This window comes from Falco peregrinus, chromosome 6 (genome assembly GCF_023634155.1).
Source record: "Falco peregrinus isolate bFalPer1 chromosome 6, bFalPer1.pri, whole genome shotgun sequence".
Lineage (NCBI taxonomy): Eukaryota > Metazoa > Chordata > Aves > Falconiformes > Falconidae > Falco > Falco peregrinus.
Genome location: NC_073726.1, coordinates 58,974,241 through 58,991,612, shown reverse-complemented (window position 1 = coordinate 58,991,612; position 17,372 = coordinate 58,974,241). Strand labels below are relative to the sequence as shown.

Here is a 17,372-nt window from a genome sequence, read left to right as displayed (position 1 = left end):
TTCCCCTCATTCTCCTCCTTCCCTCTGCCCCCCCTCCTTCAAGCTGCTATTTCAGAACAATAGAGCAGATGGCAGGCTGTTTGGTTTTTATGTCCCTTTGGAAAATCAGCTCAGATGTTGAATCTGCGACTTTTGCTCAAAACAGACACTGTCCAACACTAGCTGAATGTGGGGGGAAAGGAAGAGGGATACGGAATGGCCCTGTTCTCCACACCAGCTGCACAGAGACCTTGTCTGTCTGCACCCTACACCATGCCTTTGGGAAACAGGTCTGTCAGAGAGCCCAGAGAGGAGCATTCTCCCCTGCACACTAGAAGGAACACCATCACATGCAGAGAGAGCTGGGCCAGCTTCTGCAGTCAGCCTCACTCCAGACAAAGGTGATGGTAATGTGGGAAAGGTGGGGCAGTGAGGAAGGGCAGAGTCTTTTCAGAGCATCCATCCTGCTCATTGCCCCAGTCTGCTGCTTCTCTGAGCATTCATGAAAGCTGTTACATGTGGTCACCCCAGGCAGAAGATACACAGCAGAGTAGAGGCTGATTCTCTTTCCAAGACCCACATCTTCTCCTAGGCTACTGGGTTAGCCATGAGTGAGAAGCCACAGGCCACCATTGGGTGTGTGTGTAGGGGAAGACCGTCCTTGCCTTTTTCTTTCCAGTTTTCCTTTCTTTTTGTTGAATCCCAAGGTAATCTCCAAGGTACTGGTCCTCAGCCTAGCATTCATCAGTTGCCAACACAGCCATTGAGAGGTTGTGGATTTTGTTCTGGTCCTTTCTCTTATCCAGATGACTTCCTTAATCCCTCACCTCTCCCTTCCCATTTGCTTATATAAGCCATCTTTCAGATCTGTTGCTTCATGGAATTTCAGGGTGGAGAGGGACCTTGGTCCTGAAGTCTGCCCCTCACTGCCCCAAAAGCCATCTTGTTCCCCCTGCTTAGATGTGACAATACTGTCTTATCAATCCTGCAAGCTCTCCCCTCCTCCTCCACCCTGTCTCTGCTTGTAAGCGCTCCGTTAATTCTCTCTGTCCAGCACCAAGCACAAACTGGCCTTGGCTCAGAACCGGGCTTGCTGGATTCTCTGCCAGTGCCAACACTGGATGTTTCATGGCAAGTCCTCCACCTTAATACACCGTGGCCAAAGGCACCAGCTGCAGATTCTCTCTGTGCCTCACTTCTGGGGGTGGGGTGGGGATAGCAGGGCTTCAGAACAGCAGCATCTCTACCCTTCCAATTCGCCTATTCAGTTGCACTTCTTTTTCCTATGTTGCTAAAATCAATACTGTCTTCTCAAGCAGTGGCAGAAGGGTCAGGGCCAGCAAATCCGTGTACAAAGCACTCAGTTTAATTTGTTCTCAAAGTTTGCTATGAATCAGATGCAGCTCCCAGAAAAACCAAGGGAGGCTTGACAGAGGCACAATCAGGTGTAACATCTGAAGAGGCTCCTTAGCCTTGCAAAATCCTGGAAGGCAATTTAAACATGGGAGATAGACAAGGAGCCCATTCTTGGGGTCTGTCATTAATCACATATAGGTCAAACAAGGAGAGAGATGAATTCCCAGCTTTCTTGGAGTCTAAGCTGGATCAGTCAGGAAGTGACAAAAATCTCAGGCTGTCAAGGAACAGCCTTAAAGAGGCAACGCCAGCTGAGCAACAACAGCTCAGCCCCGCACTCCTTTTACCTCCCAGGTAATTGGGCAGAAAGCCTAGAAGAAAAATTCCTGCATCAGCTAGTGAGAACAGACACAGTTATTCGTACATTTGTGATGCTGTTCTTCTTCCTGGCCTTGCTTATGTCTATGGTAACAATCACAATTTCTTCAGTGGAGCCATAAGTCAAGCAGTATTTGGAACAGAAGAAAGTCCCAGCTAGTATGAGATCCCATCTCTGGCACCAGCTGCTAGCAGGTGCCTCGAGGAAGAACGTAAGTATGGTCCATGTCTCTCTGTGCCCATGCAGTTACTGAATAGAGCAGTCACCCACATCTACGCAGGAGTGTGCTCAGGTGTGTAGAACCCTGGTGGCCTGTGGTGCAAAAGAGCAAGCCAGGTGTCTTGTAGGGTTTTTCAGGGATGGAAGACAAAAGAAATTAAATAAATGAAAGAAAAGAGCTGCTGATCCCACCTGTGGACTGCTTGAAGAAGAGCCTGCATTTAAGCAAGGGCAGAGGAAGTATTGAAATTAAGAGGCCAAATCTGCTGTAAGGAATTGAGTATGATTGTCAGATGAAAAGACATCAACTTCTCTGGAGTGTCATTTAAAAAAAAAAAAAAGAAAGAAAAAAAAAAGGGTGTTCAGGGCCAAGCAACTTGATCTCACCTCTTCCGAGGTGAACTCTTGACTCACAGGCTGGCATCCTCTGTGGCACTGATGGACTACACAATTGCCGTCATCACAAAGACATCTAGAGCCAACAGTCCAGGCAACACCCTCTTTCCTGCTATTGCTGGGCAGCTCCCAGACAGCCCTTCCAATGCACAGCTCCCACGGCCTCCTCCAAGGCCCTGCTTGGTGGTTTCTTTCCTTCCAATCTCCTTTCTTCCTGTCCCTATTTCTCACCTTTTGGCTTCTGTCTAATGAACTGCTTGTCTTTTGAAGGCTGCATCTTTAGCAAGAGGCCTGGGGAGAGAGCTGAAGGCTGCGATCTGGGTATGAGTTGGGTAAATCCCACAATGACTGAGAAATGTGTTTTTCTTTGGCAGCAGAGCTGTTAAGAGGAGTTGGCACCAGAGACAGAAGAATTGTCTAGTGGTTGCTATTCTCCTCTTGCCCCTTCAAGACTTCAGTGACAACTGCAGTTTCCCACCCATTTCCACGAACTTCTCTTTTACCCCTAAAGGAAACGATAGTCATTAGCATTCTTTTGCAATGACAGATAGGGGTTTCCTTATAAAAATTCTTTACAGCTAAGGGGAAAGTGAAGAAAGGGCATTGTTAACATGAAAGCCTCACTTAATACTTACATGTCAAACACTGTAACTGCTTTTTTCCCCCCTCCTTCTCCTTTTCCTGAATCTTCAGTATACAGCTTAAACATCATTAATAGTGTTGGTTGCTATGGTGCTGGGCAGGCAGAGGTCTCTGTACTTGAAACCTTGAACTACACTTAATGTTGTACAACAGCAGGGTCATGCTAACATCTTTGACTTTGACCCCATTTTTCCCAGTAAAATATAAAGACCATGTCTCCATCCCTTTTCATTCTTGGGAGAGGAGTTTTTTTCCTGCAATGAGAACAGGGAGCATGAGATAGAGAAAGGGAGAGAAAGAGATAAATAAAAGAAAAAGAAAGAAAAAAAATTAATAGACCAGTGGAACCTCTCCAAAAACTTTAACTGTTATATCAGAAATTCATGAAGGAGAATAGAAAAAGACCCCTGAAAAGTTTCATGTGAAATCATTTCTCATTTTCCCAAGCAGCTAAACATTTTAATAAACTAGGAAAATGAGGCTGTAAACCCACAACATCTGATAGCAAGCCCCAGGGGCAGGAACCATTCCTGAAACTAATTTTAACTTAGGTTTTAACGTTGATCAGATTTCATGTGGTGAATGTCCCCTTAAGCTGTCTCTCTGTTCTTAGAGAAAACCTGGTTTCTTTTGTCGACTATTTTCTTTCCAGTGCATTGTCGTCACAGGCACAACAGGACTTTCCTGTCATTCATTTCTCTACAGCCCGAGAGATGCTCTGCCCCAGACATCTCATCTGTTCTCAGTTTCCTTATGAGACAAGACATTTTCCACAGAAGTGGCACTTAACTGCTCCAGCAATGAAGCTCAGTCTTAAACCAGTCCCCATGCAGCCACTCAAGGACTCAACCTGTTTAACATCTGATCTGCAGCCATGCAAAAGGCACCAGGTCGTTTCAGACCAGCTGAGTGAGGCCAGGATCCAAAGTGGGCTTCCAGTTTCTCTGTTTTGCTTTTCCCCAGGAAAGTGAAGCTGCTTTGCCAGTTTCCTCTCCTTCTCCGGGCACATGAATTTAATTTTGTTTTGACTGTCAGCAGGACATCCACAGCTACCACAGGCTTTTTAGCTCAAAGTCTTGATTAACAACAGCTGAAAGTTTGAATGGGAAAAACTAAAAGATGCCCGGGTAGTGTAGATTTTTCTTGAAGACTCTTATTTCTTGTTGTGGACGCGTTTTTCATCTTCTGGCAGAGTTCAGACCAAATCATTTGCCCTGTGTGCTGCACCTGTCTTCCAATAGCTGGTTGTTTCTGTTTTAAGCCACATGATTCCTAGGTTCACATAGCTGTGCAAGCCAAATGTTTTGCATGATTCAAGGAATGTCCATTGGCATCAGCAAGCCCCTATCTCTGCTCAGGATGAATTTCCAGTTCAAAGGCACGTTGTGCAAAAGAACAAAGCAGGGCTTGCTGCTTCACAAGCTGGTTAAATGCCAGGAAGAATGACCAGATTGGAAAACAGCTCTACAGGCTCCTGTTTTCTGTTTCTCCAGAAATTAAAGTGCTCAATCATTTCTGGATCCCCCTTTGCAGATGTGGAAGGTATTTCTGATGCCTTTCCTTTAAACCTCATGTGTGCTGTGTAGGAGATGCTGGTGCTTGGTGGGGTGGGAGGAGGCGATAGAGTGGCCAGTTTTCAAATGGTAGAGGCACAGTGATAGTCGCTCTTGGCTCTTCCAGCGCAGCAGCAGCCGGCTTAGTCACATCAGCAGCATCAAAGCTGAGCAGCTCTTCAGAGAAAGGGCATTTGTCCTTTCATCTGGAGATTACAGGAATGTTTCACAGGTGCCAGCAGTGTGTTTTGAAACACACTTTAAAAATACCTGTTTGTGGCACCACCTGCCATTTAAAACAGCCTCTGTGCCTTCCAGCTTTCCCTGCAACACTCTCCCCCAGCCATTTAACCATGTGTACAAGGAGAAAACAGTGCCAAAGTTAATTCCCCAGCAAGCAGAATTGTCCAGCTTTTATGTCAGGCTCTGTATTGAGAAAGGGACTCTCCACAAACATGCCAGAAAACTTGTAACCTACTTGGGCCTGCTCCTTCCCCCCGTTATGCTCAGCAGGGACAGCAGGAAGGCAGAAAGCTGCACTTAGCATCTGGAGGAAAGAAATAGGGAGATAAAAAGCTCTGGCTTGCTGCTTCCTTTCCTTCATGACTTAATTTTTTTGGTTGGGGCACAGAGAAGATTATAAAGCTGTAACCTCTAATCCACTCCTGAGCACTCCTTCTCCATCTCTTCCTTTCTCCTCCCTTTCAGCCAACTCTAATCCTTTATGTCTCCTCTCTCACAGAAAGGAGTTGGAGTCTAATCTCAGGCGACAGGTTAGTAATTAGAGCAAGAGATTATCCTGACCCCATATCAAGAAGGTAAAAAGAGAGGAATAATGCAGGGCCATATGACATCAAGTCTCCAGTGTTCAGTGCAGGAACCATCCTCATCTCGGTCAATCTCCTTCTGGCTCCCCCACCCCACACCCTTTCTCTTTTGTCTCATCAGAGGTAGGAATCCCTGATTCTTTGTACTTCCTGCCCATCTCCCCTTTGCCAAGCAAGGACTATGCGTTTCCAGCACTTGTTCAGCACAGAAATGGTCACATTTCCCATTTCTATAGACCTTGACTAAGCAGAGACTCAGCCAATGGCCTGTGGCTGGGAAGAAGTGGGTGGTGGGGAAAGCACAGGCAGATATAGAGGAAGAGGGCTTGCTCAGAGCAGCTGGAGCCAAGACACACCATCAGCTGTTGTCAGCTGGGCACTGGTTGCCCATACCCAGGGCTCTTCTCGTCCAGCAAGATGAACCCACAGCAAGGAGCAGCAGCAGGTCCCCATCTCTACCCAAATGCCCAACAGTCGCTACCCAGTCATTGATCTGCTCAAGGAAAGTATACTTTCTCTCATCCCTTGCATGAATCCCAGCACAGATGGGAAATTCATCCATGTGTCCAGCTCATGTTATCCATCTTTGGAATAGATCTTGTCTCTTGTCCTGTGTCACCAGTATTCAGCGAAGACCCAAAAAGCCATCACACAGCCCCAAGACTATGACAGAAAAGGGGAAACTGGGAGCACCAAGCTTCTTCTGTGTCCCACTCCCTGAATGCACCAGGTGAATGAATGTCACCAGGACCCACTGTAGCTGAGGCTCAGTCATCACCAGCCAACAGCTTGCAGGCACCAGGAGGTGTCGGGATAGAGATGGCAGTGGAGTGATCGAAACCTGCTGGGGAGAGAGTGAAGGAAGGTCAGGTGGGTGTTTTCACACCAGCACACATCTGGAGAATGGAAGACCTCTCTCTTGTGTCCCATCCCACATCAGGCACCCGCCCTGCACTACAGAGCTCCAGGACCGGTTGTTCATCTCAAGACGTCTTTTCTCAGCAAAATTAAGCAGCCAAGCCTCCCTCCAACACCTTGATCCAGTTCTGGCCCATGTAGCACAGGCCCATGGCTCACCCTGATCACAGGCAGAGAGACAGGCACTGCACCAGCCCCTGCTACATTGTTCTGTTGATGCTCTTTTCATTGCCTAGATGCTTCTCACCCCTGCTATCTCCAGCCAGGAGCCTCCTACCCATGTTCTGCAAATAACAACTTTAGGTTTGTTCACTCAAAGCAGAGAAGGTAAATGAAAGACCACTTTTGTTTGCAGTCAGCCTGAAGTGAACCTTTTTCTTTTTTCCTTTAGTTTTTCTCAGCAAAACAAAAAATGAAAAAGCAAGCAGAATTTCCTTTCCTGAGTTGAAAAGAACATTTCTGTTCCTGTCCCAGAAGCAAAAGGTTAGCTTGTTCAGTCTCAAAATGTGAAATAAAAGGCAATACTTTTGGCTCAGGAATTTTTCAAATAAAATGTTTTGATACTCCTTTTCTTCCCACCCATCCAAAAAGGTTTGCAAAGTTTGTAAGCATTCACAAACAGCTCTAATACTGGCATGCCCCTCACCCAATAAGCCATGTGACTGCAAGGTTTCTGTCCCTCACTCTAGACCTCCTGCACCCCATTTGGCTGCCTCCCCCTCCCAGCCAGTTGTCTGAGGGCTCACACTGCAGCAACACCTGGAGCATTCATGCCACATACCTTGAGGGATCCTCTTGGGGTGAGAAGGGGCCATTGAGTTCAATAACATTGAGCTTGTTCTCAAAGACGCCGTAGCTGAGGGTGACCTGCAAAGAGGGGTAGTGAGAAAGGAGCAGGGAGGATGAGGTGAGCTCAGGAGCAAGGAGTTTGCTTTGGGTAAGAGGAGCTCCCATTCTGATTCCTTCTCTGCTGGCTTGGCCTCTGCCTTCCATGTCTCTCCTGTCTTCCTTCCCATGATCATCCACCATGCTAATCCCCCCTCACAAAGCAGACACGGTGCCATGTCAAAGCCCCTTCCTCAATCAATCATTATTTCTGCTTGTCCTTGTGCCATGTTCCCCCAGGGATGCTGTCAATCCTCCCATTACTTCCCATACATGTGCTCCCCACCATTGACTCCAGGGGCACCGTGACTGGCATCTGTGCTGCAGACAACATCTGCTCCTTATTTCAAAGAAGCATTTGTCAGGAACACCTCCCCAAAAGAGCAGATGATTGATTCAAACCACATCAGTGTCACCAACGGAGCAATGTGCCTGTAAGCTCCCCTCCACTTCTCACACACTTCCCTCTTGCTCCATTTCCCCATCTCACCTGGTGCATGAGCTGAGAGGGGGGGATAAGCTGCAGGTTCTCCAGGTGGGAGTGGAAGAGTGCACTGGGAAGCAGCTGCCCACCAACTTTGCACTCAACGATGTAACCCACGGTACAGTCGTCTGGCAGGCGGATGAGCTCTGAAGTGCTCAGGAAGTTCCTGCCACTGGAAGACAGTAGCACTGCATGGGTTAGGAAAAGAGTAGGGAAGGATACAGGTATCCACTTGGGTGGGAGATAAATGAAGGACTTAACTGAAAACCAAAGTAAATCTTGGAACTAGGCAAGAAATCCCTGGGTTCCACTTGCAAAGATTTGGGAGTGTGTTTGGTCTTCGACCACTCCCAGCCATCCTGTTCCACTATTTGTCAGGTGCCATCCCTGAGACATACCCAGCTTTGCAGCGAGCTGATGCAGAGAGCTTGCACACTTTGCCAAGTCACTTTTTCATCTGCTTGGTGAGCTGCACTGAGCCCCTGAGGGGTCAGACAAGCCAGCACAAGAGAAACAGCGGGCCCACATGGCCAGGACCAGGAGGACGAAGAAACAGGTCAGTCTCGTGCAGCTTGAATAAGACATCCATGGCTTCACTGTAGTGTAACACAGCATGCTTGGCCACCCTTTGATGACAGACTAAACCAAATTTTAAAGCTCCTGTAACTGGAAGCAGTCACACAGCATGAAGCACTGTCTACTATAACATGCCTCAGCTAGTTCAACTGTGTTCTAAGCATTTTAACACAGTCGTGGAAGATTATGCCAAGTTAGGCATTATCTATCCATGCCACTTTCATTTTACCCTAGATCACAGATCATCCTCCTGTCTGGGTCCACAACAAAATATTTATTATGGGTTTCAGCTATACCAGCCACCTGATGTGGACGGAATACCTCTTTCTGGATACACACAGACCTGGGTAAGACTGGCACAGCCACTGCCTATTAGTGTATGTGCATATAGCCTGTGATATAACCTTGGGTGTCACAGGAAACATCATCTTCTTGTAGGCTGGGCTAAAACAAGATGTCGGGACCTACTTCTGTTCTCCATGCACCAAGCTGAGGAAATGACAGTGGCCACTGTAAGAAGCTGAAGAGGGTTTGGGGTGGGGGAATGGGATATTAGCTCAGAAGGGAGGTACAGGAGGTTGGGAAGAGACATATCAAGGGGAGAGAAGAGAGGCAGGCAAGGAAAGCACTTGGGTGAAGAGGCAAGGGAAGCTGAAAGGGAAAGGGTGTGGGGGAATACCCAAGAGCTGAAAGGAGTTGGGGAGAGGGGAGTATGTTATCCTATGGTCATGTTTGCTGACATGCCTGCTCTTGCCTCTTTCTAATCAGGTGGCAGACCCACACACTACATCCTTCCTCCAGTTCCACATGCTTGCAGATGTCTAGCATGTGGCACTCTGCACCCTTGCAAACATCCTTGCAAACACCATAAATCCAGATTTGACATTGCCAGGAATTAACGTGCAGCCATGTTCTTCATCCCCTAAGGCTCCCATACCCACCAGCGGAGCTCACCTGGCCCACGGCACCATCTTGCTTGCCAGCTTGCGGCTGATGCAGAACCCAGCCCCTCCCGTGGCAAACCAGAAGTGCACAGATTTCTGGAGAGAAAGCGCAGAGAAAATCAATGGCAGAGGCTCAAACAATCCCATACTCCCTGAGATGGGAATGCTGGAAACCTAGATTTGATGCCAGGACGAACACAGCCTTATTGTCGCCCCAGACCCCGGACTGCTGCTCAGAAGAAGGACTTAACAGCAGCACATCACAGATTTTGACCTCATATTTTGAGCGGCCAAGTTCCTGCTGGCAGCAGCAGGTAGGCTGCCCAAAGCAGGCTTATCTCCTGGCAGACAGGTACCCAAAGGCTCAGCAGCCACATGGGACTCTTCCCCTAGGTAGATAGGGTTGAGTCAACACCTACAGCCATGTTCAGACAAGACTGGCAAGTTTTCAGCTGTTGTCTGTTGCTCTTGGGACCTGTCTGTCCTTGGGGTACATCTACGGCCAATGAACCAGACCACTAAAAGCAACTCATTGGCCCCCACACCCCCACCACGGGCTGTACCGTCTGGTTGTTTGGCAGAGTTTCGGAGGCCCGGATGGGTCGGTTCAGGCTGGGTTTCCCCAGGTAAATGTCCCACATTGCAGAGTAGGAGGACAAGAGCTTCAGAAGGGCCTGAGAGTTCAGGTAGTTGTCATCATCCATGTGGCAAAACCAGCTGCAGGGAGACAGGAGTGAAGACACAAGAGGCTTGCACTAAGGAGGGTACATCTTGATTTCAGGGGTCCCCCTCATGGCAGCCCTGTCTCACCTCTGGTCGCTGGCCATGAATGCATTGAACTCAGCAGCCATCTTGCAGGAGAGGGCCAGGTGGCTGTGCTCAGCAGAGCAGTTGGTGAAGATCGCGTGGTTGCCTGCAGTGAGACAGAAAGCTGTGGCTCAGGGCTGGCCCACTTCACATGGTCACAGGGAGGATCCCTGGCCAGGAGGGAAGGGGTTTGTTCACAGCCAACCTCCTCACAGCCCCACCCTGAACAGGCATCCAAGCCCACGGTGATGTGGTCTCCATCCTTCTCCCTAGCAGGAGATGAAACCTGTAAAAAGCCAAGCATCTTGACCAAGACTAGGACACCTGCCAAACACACTTCCACCCTGCCCACTGCTAGCCAGGGTGTGGGGGCTGAAGGGCTCTCTCATGGGTTGCTTCTGCCCATGGATGCCTTAAGGCAGACAGCACCCTACCTCCAGCTGACTGCATGCCCTGAGTAAGCCAACTGAACCAAACCATCACCGTTGCAGCTTGCAGTCCTCCCACGGGACGTGGCGAGGGGTGCACTTCAAGGGGCAGCACTGGTGCAGGAGAGCCAGCCTTCGTGCCAGGCCCCCTCCCAAGGCTGTGGCAGTTCAGAGGCTGAAGGTGGGGGGAAGGTGGTGTTATTATATGACAAGTCATTAGGTTGTTACCCATTCTCCTTTTCAGGGCATCATCTTCTTCATCGGTGAAGACGTAGGTCTGGGGAAATGAGGAAAGGAAGTTACTCTCAAGGCTGGAGCTGGTGCTGCTCCTGTCCACCCACCCCTTCCCCTCCGCAGCTGGACATGCTTACCATGGTCACCCCACTCTGTCCTCTGCTGCCATGCTCCCCTTCCCAGGCAGCAGTTGAGCAGAGGGATCGCCACACTCTGCATAGCACAATCATCTGCTTGTGTGGCTTCACTCACACACACACCCCCCTTCAGCTTGGGAACAGGGAGAAGGGGCCTGTGACACTGAGTGAGGGGGTGAGGGAGCCCTGGCTTAGGTGTCGGTGGTAAAAAAATGGAAGCACTGTGGCTGAATGATGCTCGGGTTAAAAGCAGAACATCTGTTTGTGTGTTAAGTGTGCACAGCCCCCTGCCGCTTATTGCTGCCTCCTCCTCTACCCCCAGGCCTCTCTAATCCCTCTCACTGCCATTATGTGGCACATCTCCCCCTCTTCAGGGCCAGGCAGGGATCAGGGCTGGTGGAGAAAAGCTTTCCTCAGGCAGAAAATGAGCTTTCATGAAATCAAAAAGGAGTCGCGAGCCGTAAACAGTTTCTCCACCAGCTGCCCACAAGCTGGTTAAATGCAGCACCTGGGCAGGGACAAAGGGGACGAGGCAGGCAGAAAACAGCTCCAGGAGCCGTCAGTGCTCCCAAAGGCTCTGACAAGGAGATGAGAGTCTACATCTCCCCACACCCACCCAGCGTTTGGCAGATATGCCCCCATCAGGAGGATGTGGAAAGAGAAATGTTCTGCACATGAAAAGAAAGCAATGAAGGACCCTAAGAGACCACCTGGCTCCAGCACAGACAGCAGGATGGTTTCATGATATGTATATGCTACAGTGACTTGGCAAATTACCCTGCAACAACTGAGCTGCAGCAATGGGCCATGCACATTCCTACCCCAGCCCACTAGTAAAGTCTCTTAGTTAAAACCACTTTCGAGGTGATCACGGGACAAGAAGCAATTAGCAAAGTCTCACATAAAGGAGTTGCTCTGGGTCAGGGGACCATATCGCAACCTTCAGGCAAGGCAGGGATTGTCGGTGGCACAGGATTTCCCTCACTAGTGTGTCAGAGCCAGAAATTTCCACTATAACAAATATTTCATCTTAAAGAAAAAAAAATCTGAAACCGTTGAAACTTTCTGACATTTTAAAAAAAAACCCAGAAGCATTGTTGCTGGAAATGACAGCTTACAGACATAAAACTGACTAGAAATCATGCGTCTAATAAGCATCATATTTGATTGTCTTAGAATAGGAATTTGCATCTTTTGCCAGATTTTCTACTTGTGAGAATATTCCAAGGTTCCCACTCTTCTCTTGATGCAAGGTGGGAAAAGTTTTTTTGCAGACATCCAACATGTTTCTGTGGGAATGCAAGGTTGAAGGAACATTGCCATCACGGGGAACTCCAGACTGTCCAAAATAGCTGGAAAAAGAGAACTGTGAGTGCACGGACTAGGCAAATCTGATTTCTCCGGCTGTCTCAAACTCTGATTTCCATAGCATACCTGGCTACAGTACTCCAGAGATGCTGCAGTATGTGCCCTGGCTCTGTCCTGAAGAAGATCACAATAGCACAGGCAGCTGCCTGCATCCTTGTCTCTACATCCCTCATGGCCGTGAGTGGGCAACCTGGAACACTTGACCACTGCCATGTGTCCCTCAGCAGATCCACACATGGTGTTGGGATGGGAGAGAGAGAGAAATGCCCCAGCTAAAAACCTGCCTGGAGACCATTTGGTCCAGTTCTGCAGGTCTTTCTCAAGGAGACACCAGCCGCTGTTGTCCATACTAATGGAGTCTGGAAGAGATTCAGGTCTCTCGGGCCATGCCAGACCTGCTCTCCCTGATACGGACAGGCAAGCAGAGGAACATCTGGTTTCACTTCTGTCCCTGCAGGCAAATGGGGTAGACAGAAGCAACATCCCCATCAAATCCACCCTCCTGTTCTCCACCAGAACACCTATGAGGTCATGCAGGACCTCCCATTGTGGTGCCTCGGCACAGAGACTGGACCAGGATGGATGCCAATGCTACTGCGGGGCAGCCAATCGGGGCCTGAGGAGATATGCAGCACAGAAAGCATCCCTCTGTTCTGGAGAAGATGGCTGGGTGGGAAAGGATGCCTGCTGGACAGCAGTGCAAGCAGTGATATGGGCCACTGGTGTTAAATGACTTTGGCGGCTCTCCGTGGACATAAGAGCCCATGTAATGGATAAGCACTAGACTTCGAGACCTCCTCATCCCAATTTGGGAAAGTAGCCTAGCAAGGAAAAACTAGGAAAAGGGAATAAAAATGTGGAATCTGGCAATCCAGGGCCATGTTCATCTCCCAGGCTCTCAGGATATCCCTTCTCCAGGAAGAAAACCCCTCCAAAATGCAAACATCTCAGTAGCATTATTGTTGTGTCCTGCCCAGAGAACAGATTCAAAATCTGCAGTGTGTTCACAGCACTGAAAATATGAAAGCCAGTTCAGGATGGGTCATCCAAAGGTTTCAGTTCAATCGATTGGATGCCTGAGTTTCCAAAAGGAGGAGTTGCTAGAATCAGTTTACATTACCAAACAAAATGCCATTTCAGACCAGAAACCCACACTTACCTCCATCAAAACTAGCAGGGCCAAGAATGTAAGCCACTCCAAGATCCTATCCGGCCTAAACAATCATCAAATCAGGTTTAGACAAAACCTTTGCTGAGGAGAAGGCCTTTCACTGAAATGACTTCCACATCAAGCTCCAGTGGAAAGTTTGTCGTGGATCAGTTCTCAAGAGGTAGAGCGTGGTCCAGTGAAGAGTGTCCACCTCACATTTCCCCTTTTGTCTCCCACCAGCTGCATATTTTCTCCTCTGTTTGAACAGCGCAGTTTCAGGGAAAATGTCTCTTTCTCTTATTGTCTACCCCAAAAGAGTTCAACACAGAGGACTTTTAATTTGGCTCCTGTACAGTCTGTCCTAGCCATAAAAACCACATCTGTTCCTGCCTCCTGTTACAGTCACCTCAGCCCGACCTGTGAGGTCTGGGTTCCTTCCTCTGGGAGGACACCGTGCAGGTAACCAGCTCAGAAACCAGGCTTGGCATCAGTAGCACGGCTGGCTATTAAAATTTCCCTGCTGGACACCTGCAAAGAAGGACCCACTGAACTGGTCTCCAGCCATGAGTAAGGGCAAGTGAGACAGCAAGATGGGGGGGTCAGCCCTAGGAGGAGGCAGTCTCTGCCCTTCAGGGCTTCTGAAAACCTGGATCTCTCTGGGACTGGGTTTTAAGCCTATGTCTCTCCATAAAGACTCAATAATAGGAGATCTGGTGACCTATCCCTGGCCCCACAGCAATCAAATGTCCTTTGCAGATTAAGAGCTCTAGGGTTTTTTGCTAATCAAGGTTTCTATATTGTCAGTTTTTCAAAACGAACCCTTTCCCCTACCTCCAAAAAACCATGCCAGCAACAGTATATTAAAAAAAAAAAAAAGAGCTTTTGACATTCATGTACTTCTATTTACCTCCCTCCCTGCCCCCACACCCCTGCCCTCAAGGCCATTTATTAAAAAAAAGCAGAAGCAAAACATGGAAAATTGAGAAAGTGGGAGGAAAACACTGATTTTGCAACAAAAATTGATAACAATGAAAAAACTGTTTAAAAATGACTGGCGTTCCCACTCTACCCTTCCTTCCTATTCCCCTGCTCAGTCTGTGAAGCCTTCCTAGAGCCTGGCAGCAGCATGGAAAATTCAACACCTCTTCCCAGGTTTGGACATCATTTGTTTGCCAAACAGAGGGTCAAATGAATCTGGGGAGCTAGTATCTAATTCCTGTCATCAGCAGATTGGCCAGGCACCTGCTTGTCAAACGCATGAGGAGCGAAAGGTGAGCTGCTCCTTAAAAACCCAGTCCAAAAGCCCCAGTCACAGTATCTCAGTGCCAGTGCAGCCATGTGTTTGGGCTTGGTTTCTCCAAAGACCTGCTGGTCTGAGGTCAAGCAGAGAGGAGAAGTGCATCTGGAGGAGGAAGCAGTACATCACAGATGCTGAGAGGGACACGCAGACAGGAGGGGAAGCATGCTCAAAATAGGACATGGCTTCCTGTGACGACAGTAGCAGACCAGACAGTTGCAGCACCATGCAATGGAAAACCACCCTTACCCAGAAAACCCTGCCTTGCTTCAAGCACTCTCCTACCCAATACCTCCGCCCCCATCCCCCTTCCTTGATGAGGCCTGAACTTGTCTTCTAGGCACCTGTCACACACAGGCAGAGGCAAAAAAAACACCCTTTGAAGGCAGCCACAGGACTTCTTTCTTGAGAAGCAGCTCTGTGAAGGAGGGAGAGAAGTACCCGAGCTCTGGGGAGTACTTCTGCCCACCAGTAAGCCGGTTCGCACAGCACCACCGACGCGGTGCCCCACATCAATTCTTCTAACAGGAAGGAAACTCTCCAAACTCTGCTTTACAAAGGTGGAAACATCAGACCCCCAGTTAAAAAAAAAATCATCACATCACTTCAAGATCACGCACATGAGAGGATCTTCCCAAGAAAGCAAGGCATGGATTGTGCTGATGTGCTAGTGAGTGAACAGGGCTGCAAACACCCCTCCTGCACTCCACGAGGTCCTCCGGGTCCTCCTGCCTCACTCTCCTGCCCTCTGCACCACACAGTCCGGGGCGAAGGGTGCCCCTGTGCATTGCAGGCATCCTGAGGGAGGGCCAGGGGGAGCCACTCGGCTCGAAACCCAGCAAACTCATGGTGCTAGGAGGTAGAAAACCACCATTTCATACAGACCCAGGACGGTCTGTGTTCTCAGTCTGGTATAGCCCAGGCAGTCTGTGGCCCATGGTGTCACTGGTTAAAAAAAGGAAATTAAATCCCTTCCACCTCAAGGTGAAAGATTCAGGCTTAGGTTAAGGACAAGTGATGCCTGCTAAGAGCACATGTCCTCCTAGCCTTCATGGGAAGAGCCCACAGAAGCTCTCTGCCAGCCTTTTTTCCTATGAAGCAGCTACTGGTGAAACATTTTTCCCGGGTAGCATCCCCCTTTCAACATGAACAGAAGTAAGAATCAGGGAAAATGAGGCAAAGGTAGGACTGCAGTACCCAACCTCCCCTTCCTTTGGCCTTTATCCCCCCCCACCGACACTCTGTCCTTGCCCCATTACCAAACACCCCCTGTCTAGCCTGAATCCACATGCTCACCTGCTCTCTGGCCCGGGATATCCATGTGTCCAGGAGCAGCTCCATCCTGCTCTGGTGAAATCTCTTGGTTGTCTTCACAGCTATGAAAATGTCCCCAAGTGTCAGGCTTTCCTCAGTCCTGTATCCCTCTGGAGGATGGACTTGTGGGACCTTCTGCCCGCTGCCACCTCCTCCCTCTGGGCTCACTTTGCTCCATTGCTCTGGCTTCTCCAACATCCCCTCCCTGAGCCTCGGGTACTGAACTGTTTCCTGAGCCCCACGGTGCCGCACGGAGAGGAGAGCCACGCTGACAAGGAAGACTGCAGCTCCAGAGAGACCATGGATGACCCGACGGCCCATGGCTCCCAAATTGCTCCCAACGCAGCCAGTATCCTATTGAACAAGGACAACCTCTGCCTGTACCTCCATGTGAAGCTGTCCGCTCTTCTTGAAGCCTCCAAAGGCGCAGGACCAGCCAAGAGCAAGGTCTGAATACGATGTGGCCAAGGAATAGGGTGGGTAAAGACCAGAAAGTCAAAGAGACAGCCACTCCGGAGGATACTGGTGAAGCGGGGGAGTTTTCACAGACTAAGACAGCTCGATGACCCAGTGAGGCAGAGACACGTGATGGGAAAATACTCCGAGGTGACTGGCAGGTGGCTGGCACACTCTGCCAGGAGGAAAGCGAGCATCCCAGCTCCCAGTAGAGAGGCCAAGGATCCCAGGCTGGGGGTCGAAGGGGCAGCAAAGGAGATCAGAGCCATCAGCTGGGAGTCTGGACCGAAGGCATCAGTTCCCCAGCAGACACCAGCCCAAGCATCCAAGGCAGGGCGCGCGGGGCGGAGGCCAGCGGCTGCAGGGCAGGGCCCGGGTGCCATGCGTGCGGGGGGCTGGCTCCCCACCTGCTCCCCACAGCAGCTCCCCACAGCAGCTGCCCTTGCTCCCCGGAGCCCAGGTCCCGCCTCCGGGCACGGGGCGGGGCGCCAGCCCGGGGGAGGAAGAGGATGGAGGGTGGAGAATGGGGAGGGGGGAGCCCCGGGAACGACGGGGGTGGGCGGGGTGGCCAGGCTGGGACATCTCCGAGGTGGCACACAGCTGATCTGGGAGGACAAAGCTGTTGTTCGACTTTTCCCAGCTCCTCGGCGACAGGCCAGCCCGACCTCTGCAGCCCTGCGCTGCTGTAGGAGGAGGGGAAGGTGGCACGGATGTGGGCTCTGGTGAAGTTAAGGTGCAGGGTCCTATACTGTTCTTGAGAAGAACGATGTTTCCCCAGGAATTCCCCTAGCCCCAGCCTTTTCCTGTGGGCACTGCTCTGAATTGCTCTTTAACCTGCCTTTTAACCTTACCCTACATCCTCAAAGGACAGTGTGTCCCCTGCTGCCCCCCCAATATGTCCCAGAGTCTCAGACTAGGGTCTGGCCCCCACTTTTGACACCCATCTCCCCAAACCATGACCCAGACCCTCTCTACTTTTGAAGGTCCCTTTCCCTTTGCCTGCAGCCACGTGCCCCCCTGCCC

General features: G+C 49.9%; 1 protein-coding gene across 2 annotated transcripts; it reads right to left on the bottom strand.

The window, feature by feature from the left end:
* Nucleotides 1–1,323: 1,323 nt before the first annotated feature.
* MFNG (MFNG O-fucosylpeptide 3-beta-N-acetylglucosaminyltransferase) lies at nucleotides 1,324–16,811 on the bottom strand. Of its 2 annotated transcripts, none has more exons than XM_027780366.2 (8): nucleotides 15,876–16,811; nucleotides 10,622–10,670; nucleotides 9,969–10,071; nucleotides 9,722–9,875; nucleotides 9,169–9,254; nucleotides 7,645–7,810; nucleotides 7,051–7,136; nucleotides 1,324–6,195 (listed from the first exon to the last, which is right to left on the bottom strand). In XM_027780366.2, the coding sequence occupies exons 1-8, from the start codon at nucleotides 16,212–16,214 to the stop codon at nucleotides 6,126–6,128; spliced, it is 1,053 nt and encodes a 350-aa protein (XP_027636167.1). In that variant the 5' UTR covers nucleotides 16,215–16,811; the 3' UTR covers nucleotides 1,324–6,125. The 2 variants fall into 2 exon arrangements, with proteins under 2 accessions (XP_027636167.1, XP_005232934.1); XM_005232877.3 differs by having other exon boundaries at nucleotides 1,324–6,192.
* Nucleotides 16,812–17,372: the final 561 nt, after the last annotated feature.